Below are 23,323 nucleotides of genomic sequence, written 5' to 3' on the forward strand. Positions count from 1 at the left end.
ATTTCTTAAAATTTTTCTGTGGCACACCTAATTGTAAGGCTGGGTGTGTATTAAGTAAGTGATAGCAATATTGATATGCTTGTTTGAATTAACTAACCCTTTAGCTTACCTATATAACTTGAGTTATCTTTATGCTTATAATTTAGTGTAAATGTTAATGAGTTTCATGCTAATAGTGAATCAAATCTGTATGATGACAACAGTTCATCATAATGTTTATAATTTTACTATAGGTGAAAAGCAAAGCCCTAATTCAGAGAGTATTAGTGTAAGTTCAAATAAAATTCTTTTAAGGATGTGAATTAGATTGACATTAGCATCATTTTCTTTGAGTGGGGAGGCTCTTTGGTCTAATATCCTACAGATTCAAAGGAGTCATTTCAAACCCTGGATGGAATTAGTGGTATAAAATAGATCCATCTTCAAAATGAGACATACTTCCCTTCTAGTGAAGCAGTGAAGACCTGTCTGCTGGGAGCTCTAATTGGCAGCATTCATAATAAACTGGAATTAATAATGAGTATAATTTACACATTTAGAAAAGTATTAAGTAAAACTCCTTAAACTACTGATAGGCTTTTTAAAAAATTCTTTTACCTTACTATTGTATGTAATTTTGGTAATGTATATTATTATATAAGGCTCTAAAATTATCTTCCTTGTTTTTAATCATTGCTCTTTTTATGACCTTGACCAAATATAAAATCTGATGGTGACAAAATCTTGAACTAATACATCTGCATTTAACTGTCAGGCAAAATTGTGTTTATTAGCCTTCTTTTGGGCTGAATCACACACATATAAGGCCTTTTACATTGGCCTTTTGTGTTAGCATGGTGTACATAATATTGAATTTGGATGTTGTATACAGAATATTCAATGGTATGGAACTGAATAGCAGGAAAAGACATATTGTGTGGAGAGTTAGCAATATAATCACAAAACTTAACTATCTGCACATTGTAAATAGGTAGTATGTAAACAGTCTTTTACCATCACAATGTCCATTTGGTTTAATAGAAAAAAAGATTATGTGTTTAATGACATTATCTTCATGTGTTCTATTAGAAATAAATGTAAAGAGTGGTCATATTAGCCAGGACCTCTTTGGTTGAGTGTCAAAGAAATTCTGAACCTAATCACCTTAACTTAGAAGATAATTTATTTGCTTGCATGGTTGAAATGTCTAGAATTACATCTGGCTTTATACACATGGCTGGATGTAGGACTTAGAGGATATTCTTGCCATCTCTTCTGTATTCTGTTGAGTTGGTTTTGGATCAAGCATCATATGAAAGGAAGATGGCAGCAGCTCTAACCCCTCTATCCTTTCTGGTTTCTGTCCAGTAGGAGAAAGTGTGAGAATCCCTCTCAGACATCTAGAAAAGTTTCATTTTCTCCCATCTGATGGTCCATGTGAATGTTTCTAAACTAATCACTGTGCCTAGGAGAAGGGCATGTAAATGTTGATTGGCTTGGGCCTAGTAGAGCTCCCACAGTTGGGAATGGGAAATGAGAAACTCAGACTCCAAGAATGGAAAGAGTGAATAGTGATTAGGTGGAAGTGGCTCCATATGTTCAACGGGCCAATATTCACTGAATTGTATGCACATCAACCCTTAAAGGGATTTCATGAAAACCAAGCACTGGATCTGTGAGCTATAAAATATGTTTCTTTTTAAAAGTTGGATAAAGTAAAGCCATTTTTCTGCCAGCTTTTATCATTTTAGAAACTCATTGGAAGTTTTATTTATTAAGCATTTGCCATTTTCCTGAACTATTCCTTCATAATGATTTTTTAAAAAAAGATTTTATTTATTTATTCATGAGAGACACACACACACACAGAGGCAAAAACACAGGCAGAGGGAGAAGCAGGCTCCATGCAGGGAGCCTGATTTGGGACTCAATCCCGGGTCTCCAGGATCACACCCTGGGCTGAAGGCAGGCGCTAAACCCCTGAGCCACCCAGGGATCCCCATAATGATTTTCAAATAGTAGCCTACTTAATAAAGTTGAAAAGATTTAAAGTTTTTTCTTCTGTTCTACAGGAGGAGGGTTTGTGGTACAGTAAAAGATGGGGCAAGCTCTGAAGCTCTCACTGTGCTTTTGCCATTCTGAGTGAGATGAGAAAATTTGCTTATCAAGCTATGTACAACGTATTAGGATTCACATGAACTTCTTTGCATATTTTGTTTACTTGTTTTCATACATTTCCTATAGGGCATGTGTATTGTGGATTCTTTTACATAGCTGAGTGCCTTACACAAGCAAACACTAAAATATTTTTTTTAAACTTTTTTTTTTTTTTTTTTAATTTTATAAAATATTTTTTATTGCTATTATTTAAGATATGGGATGTAGGGATCCCTGGGTGGCGCAGCGGTTTGGCGCCTGCCTTTGGCCCAGGGCGCGATCTTGGAGACCCGGGATCGAATCCCACGTCAGGCTCCCGGTGCCTGGAGCCTGCTTCTCCCTCTGCCTATGTCTCTGCCTTGTCTCTGCCACTCTCTCTCTGTATGACTATCATAAAATAAATAATAAACAAAAATTTAAAAAAAAAGATATGGGAAGTAACCATCTTATTAGGATTTTAAAAACATATCTAAGGTCAATTTTGATTGTTGAGAGGGACATGGGCAGTGAATCAGATATTAAGTGAATGTCCACTGTTTTCTGCATGATACATTGAAAGACACTGGAGATACATTGAAGAAGAAAACAGACAGGGTTCTTGTCTTCTTAGAGCTATAATCCAGTGGAAAAGAGAAATTCTAAGGAAAAAAAAATTATAGCAGTGGATAATGCTAAGGAGTGTGAAGTTCTTTGAAGAGGTAAATAGTAAGTATAGAGGTTAGGAACATGGACTCGAGCTGGACTGAGACAAATCTCTTCTTTCACCAGTATTACCTGACTTCAGTCCTCTGACTCTTCATTCCTCATTTGGAAAACAGGGGTGATGATAATACTTCCATCATGGAGTTTTAAGGAGGATTAAGTGAGTTAATGTGTGCAAATGGCTGAGCACAGTACCTGGCACAGAGTTAGAGCTCTGTAAGTGTTGCCTTCTATTATTAACATGTGTGCTCAGAATTCTGTGGAAACATAGCTAAGGCTGGTCAGGGAAGCTTCCCTGAGGAGATACTGTTCAGGCTGCTACCTGGGAACAACTAAGAGTTGAGAGGTGAGACCTGGAAAACAAAGAAACGGGAGGGAGCTGGTGAGAACAGAGCATATTTGAGGAACATCTGAATGACCATGGCATGTGTATGTGCTTGTAGGAATTTGTGGTACTCTTCTGAGGAACTTGCTCTGGGTAGGATCTGGAATGCATGGTTGTGTAACACCATCTGAGGCCAGTGATCCTGAAATCTGGCTAGCTGTCAGAATTGTTGGGGAAGCTTAAAAAAACAACAGAATTCTGGCACTAAGTCCTACTGAATCAAGTACCTCTGGGAGGCACATTTTTTAATGACCCCAGCTGAATCTAATGATCAGCCTCATTTGGAAAGCACTGTTCTAGTCTTCGGCTTAGCTCTGTTCGAGATGCCAAACTGGTAGTTTATTTCTGTTGATATAATGGGAATTGCATGTTTGTTTTAATATTCATCTCCTTTTAAAAAACCGACAAAATGGTTTCGGTGCTGAATTCAGAGAGGGAGTGGTCTCTGTAGTTTGAGAATGCCCTAGTTGCTTTTGTCCTCAGTTTTGAGTTACACTATGGTCTTTATTAATTTTCCGACTTTGTCTTCTTGTTTACAGACAGAAGCTTTTTATGAAACATAATATTTACATTAAGAAATCTCAACTGTACATTTCATGGTTGTAAAATATTTGTTTTTCCAAATATTATAAGTGGCAGAAGTTGGGACGCCTGGGTGGCTCAGTGGTTAAGCCATCTGCCTTCATCCGGGGGCATGATGCTGGTGTCCGGGGATCGAGTCCCACATCAGGCTCCCTGTGAGGAAGCTGCTTCTCCCTCTGCCTATATATCTGCCTCTCTCTCTGTGTCTCTTATGAATAAATAAATAAAATATCTAAGAAAATAATAAATGGCAGAAGCTTATATGATAGGCAGTCAAGAGGTACTTTTATGTCTAATCCTGTGGTACACATATGGTTAATTATGCCACTCAACTGCTCAGAGCAGTTTATATTTTAAAATAATACATGAGAATATAGCCCTGAAGTCCTTCTAAGTATTTAGTCACCTTCAAATTTAGATGGTGTTTGCAAATCTCAAAGTAAATTTTTATCATTGGTTCAGTTAAGACAGGCCAAAAAGGGGTAGTTTTTAGAGACTTGATCTAGATTTACTTAAGCAGAGTTATCTAAGGACATTGCATTTTGTCTAATTCAAGAAAGTTGATAATAGGACAGAGTTCATATTTTTAAATTATATGAGATAGAAGGGAAGAATTTTTGAGCTCATTACATAAAGAACATTAATATGAAGTAGACTTTTTTTTGAACAAAGAAAACGAAGTTACTGCTATTACAGACTCCATGTAATTGCATAAGTCATAGCCAAGCCTGAATGAATGGGTCCGGTAGTTAAAAACAAAAAACAAAAAACCCCACACTTCATTCTACTCTAAGAAAAAAGTCATATTACATTTGATAAGCATCTGGCATTTCAGTTCAATTCAGCTATTTGGACCCAGTATGCATCCTTTTTGCTGCTCAGTTCTTCACATTGTAGATTCGGTGTTGACCCTCATTCTCTTTACTTACCTTCCTCCTACCTGCCGCAGTTTGAAATTGGATATAGTAGCAGCCAACATTTCCTATTGCATACTGTGTGCTCAGATTCACTGGTTCTGCTGCCACTGCAAGTCTGCAACTGATAAGAGAAGCTGGTAATTCAGGTGGGTCCGTGACACTATCACAGGGCCCTGGTAGATGTCTGGCTGACAATGAAAGGCCAGTTGTCTGGAAAATGCAATTAAAAAAAAAAACAAAAACAAAAACAATGTGAATACAGATATCCCAGTGGCTAAGAGTTGAGTGAGTCATGGTACCATTGGGTCAGAAGCTGTCTCTCCTACCTGGAAAACAAAGTGAGGAGGATGAACTGCCAAATGTGTGCAACAGAAGTGACTGTAAAGTAAATGGAATGCTTAGCTTCTTCAGAGCAGTTTTTCCTTTTTGTGTCGTTTAAGTTAACTGCAAGGGACAACCCAGGCCATGGCTTGTCTGTGTATGGGAATGTTGCTTAAATATGATGGTAAGGAACCAAAATACTGTCCCAGAGAAATATGTAGTAGCTACTCATCCAGGATTTGTTGTTTCGTTTAATCTTTTTTTTCTACATATATGTTATATGAATATGTTACATATATATATATGAATTAAGTTTTTAAATTTAAATTCAACTTAGTTAACATATATTGTATTATTAGTTTCAGAGGTAGAATTTAGTGATGCATCAGTCCGTTATTAATGCCCATCACCAGTTACCCCTTTCCCCTACACTCTCCCCTCCAGTGACTCAGTTCGTTTCTTAGAGTTTAGAGTCTCTTACCTCCATTTTCATCTTATTTTTCACTCCCTTCTCCTATGCTCATCTGTTTTGTTTCTTAAATTCCACATATAAGTGAAATCTCTGACTTATTTCTCTTAGCATAATATCCTCTAGTTCCATCCATGTCATTGCAAATGGCAAAATTTCATTCTTTTTATGTGTGTGTGTGTGTGTGTGTGTGTGTGTGTGTGTGTATTATCCATTCATTTTTTTTTTTTTTTTTTTTTTATTTATGATAGTCACACACATAGAGAGAGAGAGGCAGAGATACAGGCAGAGGGAGAAGCAGGCTCCATGCACCGGGAGCCTGACGTGGGATTCGATCCCGGCTCTCCAGGATCGCGCCCTGGGCCAAAGGCAGGCGCCAAACCGCTGCGCCACCCAGGGATCCCTGTATTATCCATTCATTTGTTGATGGACATCTGGGCTCTTTCCATAGTTTGGCTCTTGTGGACATTGCTGTTATGAACATTGAAGTGCAGGTGCCTCTTTGAATTGCTGTTTGTATCCTTTGGATAAATACCTAGTAGTTCAATTCCTTAATCTTTTAGTGAAATATAATACAAGGAACAGTGCATTATCTTAAGTGCAAAGAATTTTCACAGTGAGTAGATCCATGTACCAGTAACCCAGATCAAGAAAGAACATTCTGAGAGGCTCCCCCACCCAACTCCAGGGTGGCTACTGTCCTGAATTCTAGTAGCATAGAATAATTTTGCCTATTTTTATACTTCTGTGTCAGATTTCTTTTGTTTGACGTGTTTTGTGAGACTTATCAATAATGCTGCTGGAATAACAGTTACTTCCTCATGGTCTAGTCCATGTTCATTGTAATGTTTTGATACTCTAAACCATTCACATACACATGAAATGTAATTATTAGGATGAACACAGCATATTCAACTTAAACAGTGATTTAGTTGTGGTTGTAGCAGACTTTTTTTTTTTTAAGATTATTTATTTATTCATGAGACACAGAGAGAGAGAGAGAGAGAGAATGGCAGAGACCTAGGCAGAGGGAGAAGCAGGCTCCATGTAGGGAGCCCAGTGCGGGACTTGATCTGGGTCCCCAGGATCACAACCTGAGCCAAAGGCAGATGCTCAACTGCTGAGCCAGCCAGGCAATCCGGTAGCAGACTTTATAGTTTGACTTGATGTTAAATATAAATTTTTGAAAGCTGACATACATCAATTAAGTATTTCCTATGTTTTAGTGGAAGCCTTGTGCTGTATCAAGTGTTTTTCTCTGGGGCTAGGCTTCTTACAGGCTAAAGCTTTAGGGGAATTTCGTTCGCTCCCTCCAGGCTAGTAAGGGGTCTCCTTTACCTATAGGTAATGGACTTTCTTCATAGAATTTATTGAAAAGCAACCTGAGAAAGGGAAGGAGTACTTGAACAGCTGCAGGACACATTTCTTGTCTTTAATCTGGACTTTTCTCTTCTTATTGACTTCACTCTGCAAGCTGGCTTTCTCCAAACAGTGACACATATGGCAGCCATGTATTCCTCAGTGTTACAACTTGTAAATCCTGAGAGGTAATGAAATTATTTTTTTCAGTTATAATTAAAAAAAAAAAAATCCCAGGTATCTACCTTTACCTGCCAGCTGTGATCAGGACAGGGAAGAAGATACTAAGACTGGTCATGCTTGGACCTGTCCCTGGGTGCTCAGCTGTGTTGAACCATAGGTCCTTCTAGAGTCACATGGTGAGAAAAGGATGCTTTTCCTACACAAAGTGTACTGCTGGGAAGACCAAACACTAGACATCTACAGCCTGCTTTATACTCTGAAGGCTAGGGAAAGCCTAGAGATCATTTTATCAAAGCTATTTAGAATTTTGAAACACATTTTACTGACTGGTGGCTAGACATTGACTATAATAGGGTCCCTGGAGTTATTTGAAGTTTTAGTCTATACTAATTCTGAACAGCTTCCATTTGGTACTTTGAAATTTCTCATTCCTTCCCATCCCTACCATATTTAGCTAGACCCAAAAATGTTAGTTACTCTCTCCTAACTAAAATGTTAGTTACACTCTCCTAAGAGTGGTTTTCAACTTTTTCAAAGTAGGAAGCTGGGAAGAGGGTTGGGAGATGAAAAAAATGAGTGAAGGAGAGTGAGACATGCAGTCTTCCAGTTAGGGAATGAATGAGTCACAGGAATAAAAGACAAAGCATAGGGAATAGAGTTAATACTATTGTAGTAGCATTGTGTGGTGACAGATGGCAGCTATACCTATGCTGAGCACAACATAAAGTATTGAGATGTGAAATCACTATGTTGTACACCTGAAATTAATGTAACATGTATCAATTGTACTCAAATTTTTTTAAAAAGTAGGAAGATTGTATTTTTTTTTTAAAGATTTTATTTATTTATTCATGAGAGACACACAGAGAGAGGGCAGAGACATTGGCAGGAGAAGCAGAGTCCCTGCAGGGAGCCTGATGTGAACCTTGATCCCAGGCCTCTGGGATCACTCCTGAGCTGAAGGCAGACGCTCAACCACTGATACACCCAGGCGTCCCGGATTATGATATTTGTAAATAAAAAATTACAAATCCCACAAATAAAGCAATAGTAGGTATATATGAATCCATAAAAATGTAATGAAAGTATTACAAAAGCACAGACTAAAGGATTGCCAAGTTCATGATTGTGGTGACCTCTGGGCAAGGAAGATGGGGAATGGGATTGGAAATAAAGGTTTCAACTCTTTCTTTCTTTCTTTCTTTCTTTCTTTCTTTCTTTCTTTCTTCTTTCTTCTTTCTTTCTTTTTCTTCCTTTTCTTTTCTTTCTTTTCTTTCCTTTCTTTCCTTTCTTTCTTTCATGAGAGAGACACAGAGAGAGGCAGACACACAGGCAGAGGGAGAAGCAGGCTCCATGCAGGGAGCCTGATGCGGGACTCAATCCCCAGACCAGGGATCAGGCCCTTGAGCTGAAGGCAGACGCTCAACCGCTGAGCCACCCAAGTGTTCCTGTTACTTTCATTTCTAAGATAACTGTGGGGCAGATATGATAGTATGTCGTGTGTGGCATGAATGTATGTGAGGTTTTTTTTTTTCCTCTCAATTTATTGAAAAAACATCTAAATAAAAAGAACTGCTCAAGATTCAGCCGACGTTGGCTGTCTGGCAGGTCTCTTCCAACCTGAGGAGGCAGCACAGTACCCTTACAGAGCATGCCGGCTGGGGAGCCTGTCTGCCTGGGCTTTTGTTCCAGATCCTGATACCACAGCCTACTATCTTGAGGATACTATTTCATTTCTACCAGCTTCAGTTTCCCCATTTGTAAAGTGCTACAAAAATTGCTTTTTGTGTTATCAAAATTTCTACCTCACTTATTATGGTTTTAAAAAGTTAATACAAACAAAATATTTAGACTATCATCTGGCACATAGTAAGCACTCAATAATAAATATTTGCTTTTATTCATGGTATTATTAATAGGGGTAGAAATGACTTCTAATCATGGGTATGCTATTTTATTTTTAAACATGTCTCATTTAAACTTGATAAGGTAAATATTTTATCACAGGTGAGGAAAATGAGAAAGAACCAGGGAAGTTAAGTAACTTGATTAAACATCAACAGGGACCAAATGATTGAGTTGGATTAGGACTAAAGCCTTGGAATTTCAGAGTCCCCATTTTTAACCTCTGCATTTCATTGCCACCAACAATTGAATTCTTATCTTTCTTAAACAACTTCCACAGAAATCAGAAAAAAAAAAAACATTGTCTAAAATTTGCTAAATGTACCTAAATGACAGTATGATTTAGAATTGGGAACATAAGTAAGCAAAACAGACTTAAAAATTTTAGCATTATCATACACCATATATTAGAGTATCTGCTTTGTGCTAGAGACCATGGTAAGTGTTAGAAACTTTATTACTCTAAATTCTTGGACAACCCTGCATAGTAGGCATTCTGTTTCTCTTTTAGAAATGAGGGATCAGTCTCAGATATTATGTAACTTGTGCAGGGTCCTGTAACTGCTAGGTGGAGTTCCATACCTTGACTGCCATTACACCATAGCCCACACATTTTTTTTTATCAAGTTGCTTCAGCTTTCTCTCAGCATCAGTGACTATAATTTACTGGTTATATCTTCCTCCCCTCCTCCTCTCCCCCCCATATCTGCTGAGCTTTAGTCATCTGGTCATATTGCTGTCTCCTTATAGTTTATAAAAATCAAAGGCAAACAGCCCGTAAAACATTTAAGCAAGGGTAACTTTGTGAAACTAAGCAATGTAAACCATTTTTGTAATAATGTAAAATGTAATTCCTAAATTTTGCCAACTTATTTTTTCCAAGGAGAAAAATATGCCTTGGGCTGGCCTATTAAAATGTAGTAAACATAAACAGTAAGATTAAAATTTTTCTATTTTGTCTTGGTAGACTGCCCACATTTAACAGTAAAATTGCTAGCATTTTGTTTTGTTTTGTTTTTAAAGATTTTATTTATTTATTCATGAGAGACACACACACATAGATTTTACTTATTTATTAACGAGAGAGGCAGAGACATAGGAAGAGGGAGGAGAAGCAGGCTCCATGCAGGGAGCCTGATGTAGGACTTGATCCCGGGACTCTGGGACCATGCCCTGAGTCAAAGGCAGATGCTCAATGTCTGAGCCATCCAGGCATCCCAGCATTTTGTTTCTTATAGACTGTGCTAGTGGGTTATTTGCTGGAAACTGAGGATTTTCAGGGCCTTTTCCTGTCCTGGAGAGACATGTGCTATATGTGTGTATCAGCCACCTTGTCTGTACTTGTCTCAGTGTGAAATTCAGATTTTCCTGTTTTGAGTTGATCTAAAAACATTGTTATGACACATTACTTTTTGTGGTTCATCACTTTTAGTAGTTCTATGCATTATTATAGTTCAAAACCATATATGTGGGGGTGCCTGGGTGGCATGATTGGTTAAGCATCCGACTGTTGGTTTCAGCTCAGGCTGTGATCTCAGGGTTGTGAAATCAAGGCCCACATTGGGCTCTGGGCTCACTGTGAAGTCTGCTTGAGATTCTCTCTCCTTCTTCCTCTGCTGCTCCCACTTGTATGCTCTTTTTCTTTATCTAAAATAAATGAATAAATCTTCTTTAAAAAACACGAATATATGTATGCATATGATATAGAGATGGAGGAGGTATCCTAACAGTAAAATAGTGAATAATTATGAATACAATATCACTGAGCATCCAAGTGGTGTGATGGGAAGTGACCAAGTCTTCATCTTTCACCAGGTGATCAGACTCTGAGAATTTGGGATGTGAAGTCAACAGGAGTCAGAATTGTGGTTCCAGCACATCAGGCAGAAATTTTGAGCTGTGACTGGTGTAAATACAATGAGGTATCCTGTCTGGATCTGTCCTGAGCTACTGAGCCCTTCCTATTGTTGAAATGTTCTAGATTTTATTTTCTTTTCATTTATGTGGATTTGGTAATGTTTATGGACTATTATGTTAAATTCAGTCCTTTTCATTTCTAATTGATGATTGTGAGTGACCTGTATTAGCATTAATTGGATTTAAGTGCACATAAAACAGGCAGAGTAAGAAATAGAAATTCTCAAAGTTCAACAGTGCAGTCTTACTTGCATATTTGGGAAGCTGCTTTACAATTTTTTTTTTTTTTTATTATTTATGATAGTCACAGAGAGAGAGAGAGAGGCAGAGACACAGGCAGAGGGAGAAGGCAGGCTCCATGCACCGGGAGCCCGACGTGGGATTCGATCCCGGGTCTCCAGGATCGCGCCCTGGGCCAAAGGCAGGCGCCAAACCGCTGCGCCACCCAGGGATCCCGCTGCTTTACAATTTATGTGATTTTTTCCCCCTTATTCCTCTTAACCCCACCAATTTGTATCCTCTTCTTTCACTTCCCATTCATTTTTCTGGTTAGTCTCCTGAACACTTTGTAACTTGCTTTTCAGTTTGACAGTCTACCAGTTTTTAAAATTTTATTTCATCTTCCAACAAACTCCATGCTCCTGTAAGTTAAGTGTCACTTTGTACCTTTTTGCAAAGCTTCTGTTAACCACAGGAGCATATGAATTCAGAATATAAATGGATTAAACATGTGTTGATATAGTGTTTATATACCTGCAGTGGTCTGTTGGCTGGGACAGACACATACGCCTTTTTTCTTGTCAGTTTTAATTACCTAATGGAAGTTAAGAGAGCATTATATTGGCAGAAGTCTTTGAAAAGAAATAAAATAGATTAAAAGAAAATAGAGTACATTTTCAGTTATGATACTTGATCTAAATAACAGTTTCAGAACTAATGACTGCAGTTCAAATCTCTGTCATCATAAATGAGTTTTCCATATAGAAAATGAATTGTGGACTATGTGTTATACTTTTGGGAATTCTAAAAAAGATGCTGATATGTGGTTGAGAGTTGTTAAAATTGTTTTTGTTTTAAATTATTGGAATTTTTCCTCAAATGAGCTTACCATGAAATGCAGCACATCCAGACAATCAATTACTGCTCTGGTTGACATGGAATGGGGCTGACTGTGTACCCAGCACCTGGCCTCTTCAGCCGGGAACTGCGGATTCACCGAGGGCTCTAGATAGATTTGTAAAGCCTGAATAGATAGGAGACTCACCACTACTGCAGAGCTTCTCAGATATGATTAGATATTGTATAAAGACATGGCCCATGAGAGTGGGGAACAGTGATTGGATTAGATTTAGAAAAACATGAAAATCAAATCTGTACCCTTTGCTTTCCCCCAATATTCCTCAGTTAACAGGTCTATTGCCTTTTAAGGCCTGGTAAAGCCTCAGAATACCCTGAAGAGAAGAAGGGTGCGCTTATTTGTCAGACATCATTTTTAAACCCCTATGTACTTACTGATACTACTAAAGGTAGATTGGAGAATCCACAATGCCATTTGAGACTAGGCTTTGTTCTGATATGTTCAATGGTCACTTTTCCCTGGTTCGTTTTGCAGAATCTGCTGGTGACGGGGGCAGTTGATTGTAGTTTGAGAGGCTGGGACCTGAGGAATGTACGGCAACCCGTGTTTGAACTTCTTGGTCATACCTATGCTATTAGGAGAGTGAAAGTAAGTGTTTATTTTTTCTTTTTATATATATAGTGTAAATATAATCAGTGAAGTACATAGAAAACACAGTTAGGGGTTGGGATTATTGATTTTTTTTTGCATATCTCCATTAGCCAATTAATGGTGATGAACAATGAAAGCTAAAATTAGGTAAAATATTTGAATAATTATTGAATGAATTGGGACAGTGTAGTCGACTGGTACCAGCGATTAAATAGAAATGTTTTTTCATTCTGTCATTTCCATGCTACTATTCCTTTTCATATTTTTATCTGTGGTAATTTACTTTTGGTATTCTTCATAATTTTGCATTCAGTGGGAAGGTCTCTTTGTTGAAACTTACAGAAAGGTTTCTTCTTTTCTAACACAATAATAAATATGAATGTTCACAAAAATTTGGGGTATAGAAAATTTTCCACTCTGCCAACAGCAGAAGACGAGATAAAGATAACTTTTTTCTACTGCCCCCGAGACATGTGCCTGGTTATAAGGGGACTTATGTTAGCTTCCTGGCTTTTAGTGGTAGGTTTTGCTAAGTCACTGTGGAAAACATCTTATTAAATGACATCTCCCAATCTCATTCTTTGTTTTATTACACTAAGGGTAAAGAAGTACTTTATTGATCTTTTAAACAAGATAATTGGGTTATTCCCATTTCAAAAACTCTAAATTTCAATTAAATTAATACTTTAAATTTTACTGGTTGCAATTGAAAGTATAAGACCCAGTGCCATATTGTCATTTTTAATGGCACACAGGTTTTAGTGGTTGAAAAATATTTTCAATATTTATTTCACAGTGCTTTTGAGAATGAAATTGGGTAATTTACTGAAAGTGTTTTATAAACTATAAAGCATATTCAAATGTAGTTATATTTATGTTATATAGCTATTAAAGTACTGGGAAGAAAAAAAACTGAAGAAATATAATTATAAAGGACAGCTTATTAAAGTATGTTGATTACTTATCTAAAAGATATTAGTCTTTAAATTTTTAGTTTTTGTCCTTGATGTCCTTTTTGTTAGTTGTGATATGCAAAAAGCATAACAATTCTTTTAAAGATGTTTTTATTTAACATGTAGATAATGATTTGATATACGTGCATATAGAGTCATAAGATGTATTCATAAAATTGGTAAATTATATAATTATGTATTTGTATGGTGACATACTTAAGTCCCTTATATTTGTTTGAGTCATTTTTAGATAGCAATTAGGAAATTGTATTTAATTTTTCCAGAATAGCAACTCTTTGGGAATATTTTATCCTAAATAAGTGCTAAAAAGCTTGAGGAATGACTTTTCTTTGGAGAATTGTAAAAGTGAATGTTTTTCTTGCAGCTGATTCTAAAAGGCAAGAATCTTGCCTTGAATCAAAGCATATAAGGTTTGGGGAAACGTAATTTTAAGTGACGGTCTTGATTAAACTTTATTGTGGCACTCCTGGGAATGACCTCATGAAGTAGCATGGTATAATTATAGCTAACTTAAAAAAGTTTTGTTTTGTTTTTATAGTTTTCACCATTTCATGCTTCCGTTCTGGCCTCTTGCTCCTATGATTTTACTGTAAGGTACAGTAGTTTTTGATAAGTTTCATTGTGAAATACCAAGTGGCATTTGTATCTTTTCAATTTTTATGAAAGATAATATATTTATTGTACTAATACGGAAATAATCTGAGCTGGGCACATTTGAATATTTGCCACTAGTATTAATATTATATTTGTTCTGTTTTTATGATCTGACCACATTCATAATTCTTTGCTATTTAAAGACAGCCTGGCTGTTCTGTTTAAAAGCCTTTTTTTCCTGATAATTATTCCTGTAGTAACATCTTTCTACACAACAGGCTGCATAAATAATATCTTAAATTTAGATTTTAAAAATTGCAAAAATCCATTTCTCAGGTCTGATTATATGAATCTTAAGGCTGATGTTGTTATAGTTGAAAAAAATCAGCAAGGGTATATGTATGTTTGTGAATATATATAGATGAGTGTATATATCTGTGTGAGCACATCCACATCTATGTATGAATATGTGTGTGTGTGTGTGTGTGTCTAGCCATATGTCCCAGTTCCAGTCCCACACTATGCAAGATTTATTCTGTTTTTTCTTCTCTTCTAGATATGTAACTCCTAATACCCATTATCCACAATACATTGACTTTTTGCAAACCCTAGAAAGCTCAGAGTTGTTTCAGAATTGCAAAACTGTGCCTCTGTGAAACAGAATTGTATTAGAGTTCACATTTTTTTTTTAATTTTATTTATTTATGATAGTCATACAGAGAGAAAGAGAGAGAGGCAGAGACACAGGCAGAGGGAGAAGCAGGCTCCATGCACCGGGAGCCTGATGTGGGATTCAATCCCGGGTCTCCAGGATCGCGCCCTGGGCCAAAGGCAGGCGCCAAACCGCTGCGCCACCCAGGGATCCCTAGAGTTCACATTTTAGAACTTTTTTCCCCTAGTCCAAACACTGTGTTTAAAGGTTATTTAGGTTAATTCTGCTCCCCTCCATCAATGTGGCTATGTCATTCATTGGAAATATAGTTTGATTCATTTGTTTCTGTTTGTATTCAATTTTAGGATTTCGTGCCATCCTAGTTGATTTTGTCTATTTTTCTGAGCAGACAAAATAGTAACATGGTTCCAAAGTCAAGATGTATGTAAAGGTATATTCAGAAAGGTCTGTTTCCTCTATTCTTTCCAACCCATTCTGTAGGGTCCCATACCCTGTAATAATCAATTTTGCTCTTAATGTTATTAAGAAAGTCACAAAGAAGAAAAAATACATTTACAGTACTGTATGTATATTGAAAAAAATTGCCTGTAAGCAGACCCACACAGTTCAAATTTGTGTTGTTCAGGGGCTATATAATAGTTTATATTATATAGTTTTTATAAAACTATATAGTTTTTATATATATATATATATAGTTAATTTTATACATATATATTTGTCATGCTAACCAAGTGTGTATCAATTCTTGAGTCTTTTTAAAGTCAAGAATTGATCTTAAGTTTTATCCAAGGCTTTTTCAGCATCTGTGGAGATGATCATGATTTTTCTCCTTAGAGCTATTAAGGAATTACATTAATGAGTTGAACCAGCCTTGCCTTCCTGGGCTAAATCCCTCTTGATCTTTGTGTATTATTTTCTTATGTGATGTTGCATTTGGTCTGCTAATATTTTATGTAGAGCTTTTGCATTAGTATTCAAAGGTGGTATTGGCCTACAGTTTTCTTTCTTTTGTTTGTTCTTTTATTTATTTTTTTTGTTTATGCATTGGTGTTTTAATGGTGTTTTAATGTCTTTATTTGCCTGTTTCATAAAAAGGAAGTTTCCCTAGTTTTCAAAGCCCTGGAACAATTTGTACAACAGAGATTATTTGGTCTTTGAAGCTTTGGATGAATTCCCCTGTGAAATCATCCAGGCATGGTTTTTTCTTTCTTTCTTTTTTTTTTTTTTTTTTTGTGGAGTACTTACTTCTTGATAATTTTCTTTTTTTTTAAGTAACTTTATTTCTTTTTTTTAAACTTTATTTGTTATATGAAAATTGGTCTATTTAAACTTTTCATTTCTAATGGGATCAGTTTTGGAAATTATCCTTAGCTTATAGATTTTCAAATTTATTTGTTAGAAATGTATGTAAAATAGTGTCATGACTTTTTAATTTCTCTTGTTTCAATGGTTATTTCACTCTTATTTCTGATTTTGTATGTTTGTGATTTCTTTAAGTTATTTAATGGTATATGTATGTTTTTTCTTCAGCAAACAAGATTTTGGTTTATTGATTAGAACTCTGTTTTTCTATTCATCATCTCATTAATTTCTACTTTTATCATTGTTATTTCTTTCTTTTTACTGTCTTTGGCCTTACCATGTTCTCTTTTCAACTTTTGAGCTGGGAATTTATTTTTATTCTTTCATTTTGTTAATAAAATGTTTATGACTATGAATTTTCTTCTAGTTACTGTTTCATTTTTAGCCCATAAATTCTGATATATAATGTTTTCATTATCATCTTTAAAAGATTTGTAACTTCTGTTTGTATTTCTCTTCAAAGAGTTGTTTAATAGGAAGTTATTTAATTTCCAGATGAAAGTACTTTTTAATTTTTAAAAATTTGTTAAAAATTTCTAGTTTTATTGCATTATGATTACAGTTTTTAGTCATTCTGTTTTATAGAATATACTGATTTTGGGAGGGACCTAATAAATGATCAGTTTTTGTGTTTCATAAGCAATTGAGTAGAAGGTATATTCTGTATCATCAGACAGTGAAGTTCAATATGTGACATAAACTACTGATTGTTGTTTAGATCTTCTGTATCCTGTTTTATTTTTTGTTTATTTAATTTATTTTGTACTGAGAGTGAGATGTTAAAACTATTATCAGTGGGCTTCTTTCTGTATTTCCCTGCAAATCTTATAATTTGATTTCATAAAGGTAGATAGTGTAGTGTGTTATTTGGTGCATAGATATTTATAACAGCCATATAGTGAATTGAGACTTGTAGCATCAAAGAGAATCCTTCTTTGTCATAGTTAATCCTTTTTAGCTTTAGTTGTGCTTTGTCTTTTACCCGTGTCCTTGTCCCTGCTTTCATACTGTTTCCACATTCCAGGTACGTCTTTTCCCATACCTTCATTTTTAGCTTTTATGAAACATTTTATTTTTGATATGTCTTTTGTATGGAGCATATACAAAAGTCCTGCTGGGTCGTGCTAGGTGAACTAAATGAAAAGTCTTTTTATTGTCATAGTTAAGTTTAATCTATCCATATTTCTTGATAAAAACATGTCTGGTATCAGGTCTGTCATATTATTTTATGTGGTGACTATTAATGTATATTATGTTATATTTGCTGTTTCTGTATATGATGTATTTTTTGTTGTGTTTTAGAGGGTTTTTTTTGCTCTTCTGTTTACATTTTTTTAATATTTAGGTAAGTTTTTGTCTATATTAATGCTTGCTTACCTTTGGTATTTAAAAATTTTTAATGTCTTTATTTGCCTGTTTTAAAAAATTTAACCATTATCTGACTTGTGAGTTTTTAATGGTATTTTGACTCCTACTTATTGCATATAAAGCAAACAGTGAATTTATTCTACTTTCCTTTTCTCCCCCTTTCCCTTATTCATCAAATTTTGAATTATTTTATTTATAATTTGTCAGACCTTGCAACATATAACATATATTATTTTTCTACTCTTGTTTTAATTTTAGATATACAACTAAGTATATTAAATATCATCAATCTTTTTGCCGAAATTTCCCCACCATCTCCTAGTTTGATGACGTTTATCTTCTAGTATTCCTTGAAAAGAGTTGATGTGTTCAGAATTCTCAGGAGCTCTTGCATGTTTAAAACTATTTCTCTATAGCCTTGTTCTTAAAGTGTAGCTCATCTGAATATAAACTCTTCAATTTACATTTCTGAAGTGTTTTGAAAATGCTACCTCATTTTTGCCTTGCTTTTTATATTGTTTTTGAGAACTAATGCCAGCTGGAACATGGGACATAGCTCATTGAGGTTCTGTTTTTATTTTTCTTTTTACCTGTAATTAGAATTTCATGTGTGTTGGAGGCCTGTGTTATGTATAGTTTTTTTTTTTTTTTTTTTTTTTTAGACAGAGGGAGAGAGAGCAAGTGTGCACATACTACCTGGGGGGAGGGTCAGAGGGAAAGGGAAAGAGAGGGTCTCAAGCAGGCTCTATGCCCAACATGGAGCCCATCACAGGGCGTAATCCATAATCCTGAGATCATGACATGAGCCGAAATCCAGAATGAGATACTTAACTGAGCCACCCTGGCACCCCAAGTCTTGTATAGTTTTATTTGTTCTTGTTCTGTATTAGTTTTTGTGAAGATGCTCTAGGAGTTTTGGATTTGCATGGCCACACTGCCTCAACTACTCAGAATTCCTCTCTCCCTTACTTCTGAGTCAGTAATTGGTATGGCAGAAGCTATATAACTTTGTTCTGTGGAATGTACTATGGAATAGAATAATTTATAACAATGCCTTGAAAGAATATATTCCCTAACTTAAAAAAAATTATTCAATACAAGCATGAAGATAAACTGGGAAACATAATTACACTGAGGCTTCCAGCTATCAGTTAAAAGGATACCATAACCAGGTACTTTTTTTAATAGTCTGTATAAAATAGTAAGAACTTGGCATGGGAGCCAAAGAATGGCAACATGGCAGACAGGAAGAAAACCTGGCAGTTGCTTGCCATCTACCCCAAACTTTTCAAAGCTGTAATTGTGAGCTAGATTATTGGCTGGAGGTTTGGGTTATAAATATGGACTTGAAGGCCATTAACTTACTGACAGTTCAGTCCACAACAATGAATAAGCCCAAGGGAGATAAGTTTAGAGAAAGAGAAGCAAAAAACAGGAGAGAATTTATGTTGGAAGAAAGAAGGAAACAGCCCACCTAAAAGAGAGCATGCAGTATGCCACAGAAACTTTAGGAGAGGATTTCAACCAGATGTGGATGGCCAGTAATGTGAGATCCTTTGGATGAGCTGAGCAGTATGAAGAGTAGAACTTTCAGTTTTCTCTCTTTACATAGTGTCACTTGTGGGCTCAAAAGAGATTTCTGAATATAGAATCTAGTCCTTGGATTTCAAAGACCTTTCTGGTGTTTGAAACTGATCACTGGAGATTTGACCGAATGAGATGGGGCATTAATCTTTTGATCTCATTTTTAGCATCCCTAACAATTTTAATTGGGTCTTTCTGGTTTCAAGGTATTATTAAGGGGCATATTAAATCCATTTCTGTCCTGTTTCTAATTAAAGGGAGAAACCTAGTGACTTAGCTGTACTTTCTTTTCAGAACTGTCATCATGATCTTAACCCTACTGGCCATTCCCCTTTTTATTTATATACTTGAGTTTCCTTAAAGACCCAGTTGGGAAATGCTTTACTTTTGTAGATGGTAGATTTGTCTCTGAAATTTCTGTGAAGCCTAGACTTTGAATGTGAACTGTACTATAAAATCTTGTAGGTAGCTAAACATGCCCCAGACCCATCACAATTTGAAGTTCAATCACAATTCATCACAATTTGAAGTCTTACTTTTCTCTCTATTTCTAAGAATTAGGTTTTGCTCCTTTCCTGAATCCTGAGCAAGACTGGAGATTGGGGGATAGATGTTTAGTGCTTTTAGAGAGAGGAATGGCTTCTTTGACATGCTGCAAGATCAAAAGTGTCATAGCTGTATTTGTAAGCATTTGGAAAAAGTGAAACGATAATTAAATAATACGAGATCCTTAACATATAACTGACAAAGACATTTAATACAGTTTTCCAAAAAAAAAAAATAATAATAATACAGTTTTCCTGGGCAGCCCTGGTGGCGCAGCGGTTTGGCGCCGCCTGCAGCCCAGGGTGTGATCCTGGACTGGCTCCCTGCATGGAGCCTGCTTCTCCCTCTGCCTGTCTCTCTCTCTGCCTCTCTCTCTCTCTCTCTCTCTCTCTCTCTCTCTGTCTCTCTGTGTGTGTCTCTATGAATAAATAAATAAAATCTTAAAAACTAATACAGTTTTCCTATATAACTTAGAGCCCAGGTTTCTTCATCTGTAAAATGGAATTAATATCCCAGGACCCAGGGATCAAGACCTGGGATCAACCACTGAGCCATCCAGGTACCCTGAAAATAATTTTTTAAAATTTCATTTTTGACTCTATATATTTTGTAATTCTCAAAACATGCTGAGAATACAACTTTAGTGCTTTAACTATAGTAATGTCTTCTGTGAGTTTAGTCTCTCGTTGTTTGTGTGTGGTGACTACACGGTGGAAAGATCAGAAAAGATACGTTTTTGGCAGATTTTTTTACCCCATGTGATGTGAGTTAAATTTATCCTCTGAAGAATTTTAAATCTCATTGGATTAATGATATTTTTAGTGTCAGAAAACTCATTTTCATAAAAAATTTTAAGACAAAAGACCAGTAATACCCTGTTTAATTTTCAGAACTGATAATTATACAGTAGTACCTCTAGATTTTGAATGGCTAATTTTTGTAACATAAGCTCTTTAAATATAAGTTTTCATTTATTTGTCCACTTTTACATTTTGTTTAGTTTTTTAAGCCTTTAAAATAATTCATATTGTGGACATTATGTCAAAACTGATGAAGTGATGGATATCTTAGTATTATGGAATTCAAGTGTCATATTTTTGTTTTATGTGGATATGTTATCATATCTAATAGAAATAGCTTTCAGTCCTTTACCTGCATAGTAGCTCATTATGTTTCACTGAATAAATAATAAAAATCTAAAAATTTGTATGTAACATAGCATTTGAAAGTAGTGTGTTTAGATTTAATAAAGACTCTAACCTTCATGAAAAACATCAGAACTCCCTTTAGCTGATGGGCAATATACTCTATAAAAATACACATTGGTTCTCTCACTCAAGATGGTACTAAATCTAAAATATTTCATAGTGAATTATTTCCATTCTTCTGTGAATGTTATTACCATAGATTTTAGCACATTATATTCTTCTTTTTTTTTAAATTTAAATTCAATTTAACAACATATAGTATAACACCCAGTGCTCATCCCATCAAGTGCCCTCCTTGGTACCCATCACCCCATTCCCACCCCTTCCCTTTCGCAACCCTTTGTTTCTCAGAGTTAGGAGTTTGTCTTCCTCTCTATTTTTTCCCCAATTTCCTTCCTTTCCTTTATGGTCCCTTTCACTATTACATTATCTTCTTCTGATGTACTCTCCATTAGGCTACTTCTTTCTGCACTGAGCCATGTTTGTTATGCCAACCATGCGTAAGCATGATTTGAGTTCTGAGTGCTTGTGTTTGGTTTCATACTAAGTGAATTGTTTTGTAAACACAGTCAGAAATCAGCAGATCCAGTATGTATGACAGCCAAACAAAAGGAAAAGCTGTTATAATTATGTTTTTTCATTAGAAAAATCAACATTTTGTCTCTTCCAGGTGTAACAAATATTTCTCAGATATTTAAAGATATAACTTTTATAAATTGATAAAACAAATATGATAAATTTAAACTCAGAGTGATACTCTTCAGCTTCATGATACTTTTATAAATATTCTAACCTTCCAAACATTCTTTGTGAATGGTCTTCGGTAGTAATATACCAAACAGCAGTGGTTTTTTTTTTTTTTTAGACTTAGAGTATTTTCAGCAAGAAAAATATGAAGTTAGTTTTAATTCCAGTGTTTTCAAACTGTGTTCATCCAAGCTTGTATGATGCGAAATTTGCTCTGCCTATACCAGCAACATTAATGTTTCCAATCAACTGTTAAGCTACTTTGGTTACGGGCAGCCTGGGTTGCTCAGTGGTTTAGCGCCTGCCTTCGGCCCAGGGCATAGTCCTGAGGACCCAGGATTGAGTCCCATGTCGGGCTCCCTGCATGGGGCCTGCTTCTCCCTCTGCCTGTGTCTCTGCCTCTCTTTCTCTCTCTCTGTGTCTCTCATGAATAAATAAATAAAATCTAAAAAAAAAAAAGAAAAAAGCTACTTTGGTTACAAAATGGTAGGGCTGTACTCTGCTTTAAAATTCAGGCATTTTAGGGACATCTGGGTGGCTCCGTTGGTTGAGTGTCTGCCTTTGGCTCAGGTCATAATCCTGGGGTCATGGGATCGAGCCCCACATCTGGCTCCCTGCTCTGTGAAGAGCCTGTTTCTCCCTCTCTTGCTCCCCTGGCTTGTGCTCTCTCCCCCTGTCAGATAAATAAAATATTAAAAAAGAATAAAAATAAAAAAATAAAATTCAGGCATTTTTATAGAATGCCTGTTATCTGACAGCACTTGTAATAGATGGTTCTGAATATCTTGCTGATGAAATGATAAAAAGCAAAGGCCTAGACAGAAGTAGAAACATATTTCGGGAGTCCTGAGCATGTCATATGTGTTGAGGTTAGTGGGAATAGCAGGGAGACATGTAGTTACAAATCCAGATTTGGGGGTAGTGACAAATATGAGTTGAATGGGCTAATTGTGGGATGGCACATTCTCGGGTAACATAGAAGTTAGGACCCAGACTATGGAGCCAGGCCACCTTTAACTATCTGTATAAACTTGCATAAACTATTTTAAAACATTATGCTCAATGTCCTCTTCTGTAAAATGGAGAGGATAATAATACCTACCACACTGGTTTATTGTGTGATGAGTAATATCCACAAATGCTGACACATAGCAAGAGCTGTGTAAGTGTTTGCCACTATGGTCATTAATACACTGCCAGAATGGATGGTGACAGAAGACCATCTATTTGGAGTGGAGGCCCATTTCAGCTCTAGCCTTCAAGGGTGAGATGATAATTTGTATTTTATTATCATCAAAAGCAGGCAGCCCCAACCTGGCCTTTTATTGTCCTCTGCCTCCTGGGATTTCAGTTTCTTGGGACAACGGGCAACTTATTGTCAACATGTTCTCCAGTACATAACTTTTAGTTTTAGTTCAGAGCTCTAAAAGTATAAATATCAGATACTAGTATTTTTATCAGTGCTTTTCTTGTTTATTAGACCAGATAGTGATGCCATTTTAATTTAACAGTTTGTTATTCAACATAATTCAATAAGGGCTGACTAGTGGCCTGAAAAATCTTTAACACTGGCTCTCTAGGCAGGTGGGGGTGACCTGATTTGTAGTGTTTGAATAAGTCCTCCCACCATGGCCAATATCAGGCTGCCAGCATGATGTGATA

The 23,323-nt window shown here is 36.0% G+C and overlaps 1 protein-coding gene across 1 annotated transcript in view; it reads left to right on the forward strand.

Annotated features, from left to right (window-relative positions):
• Positions 1-23,323, forward strand: part of PEX7 (peroxisomal biogenesis factor 7) — an 81,158-nt gene that overhangs the window by 20,253 nt on the left and 37,582 nt on the right. The window contains exons 6-8 of the mRNA XM_041745264.1: positions 10,775-10,881; positions 12,489-12,602; positions 14,118-14,173. Coding sequence (XP_041601198.1) covers positions 10,775-10,881; positions 12,489-12,602; positions 14,118-14,173 — 277 coding nt within the window. The remainder of the gene's footprint in view (positions 1-10,774; positions 10,882-12,488; positions 12,603-14,117; positions 14,174-23,323) is intronic.

This window comes from Vulpes lagopus, chromosome 2 (assembly GCF_018345385.1).
Source record: "Vulpes lagopus strain Blue_001 chromosome 2, ASM1834538v1, whole genome shotgun sequence".
Classification (NCBI taxonomy): Eukaryota; Metazoa; Chordata; class Mammalia; order Carnivora; family Canidae; genus Vulpes; species Vulpes lagopus.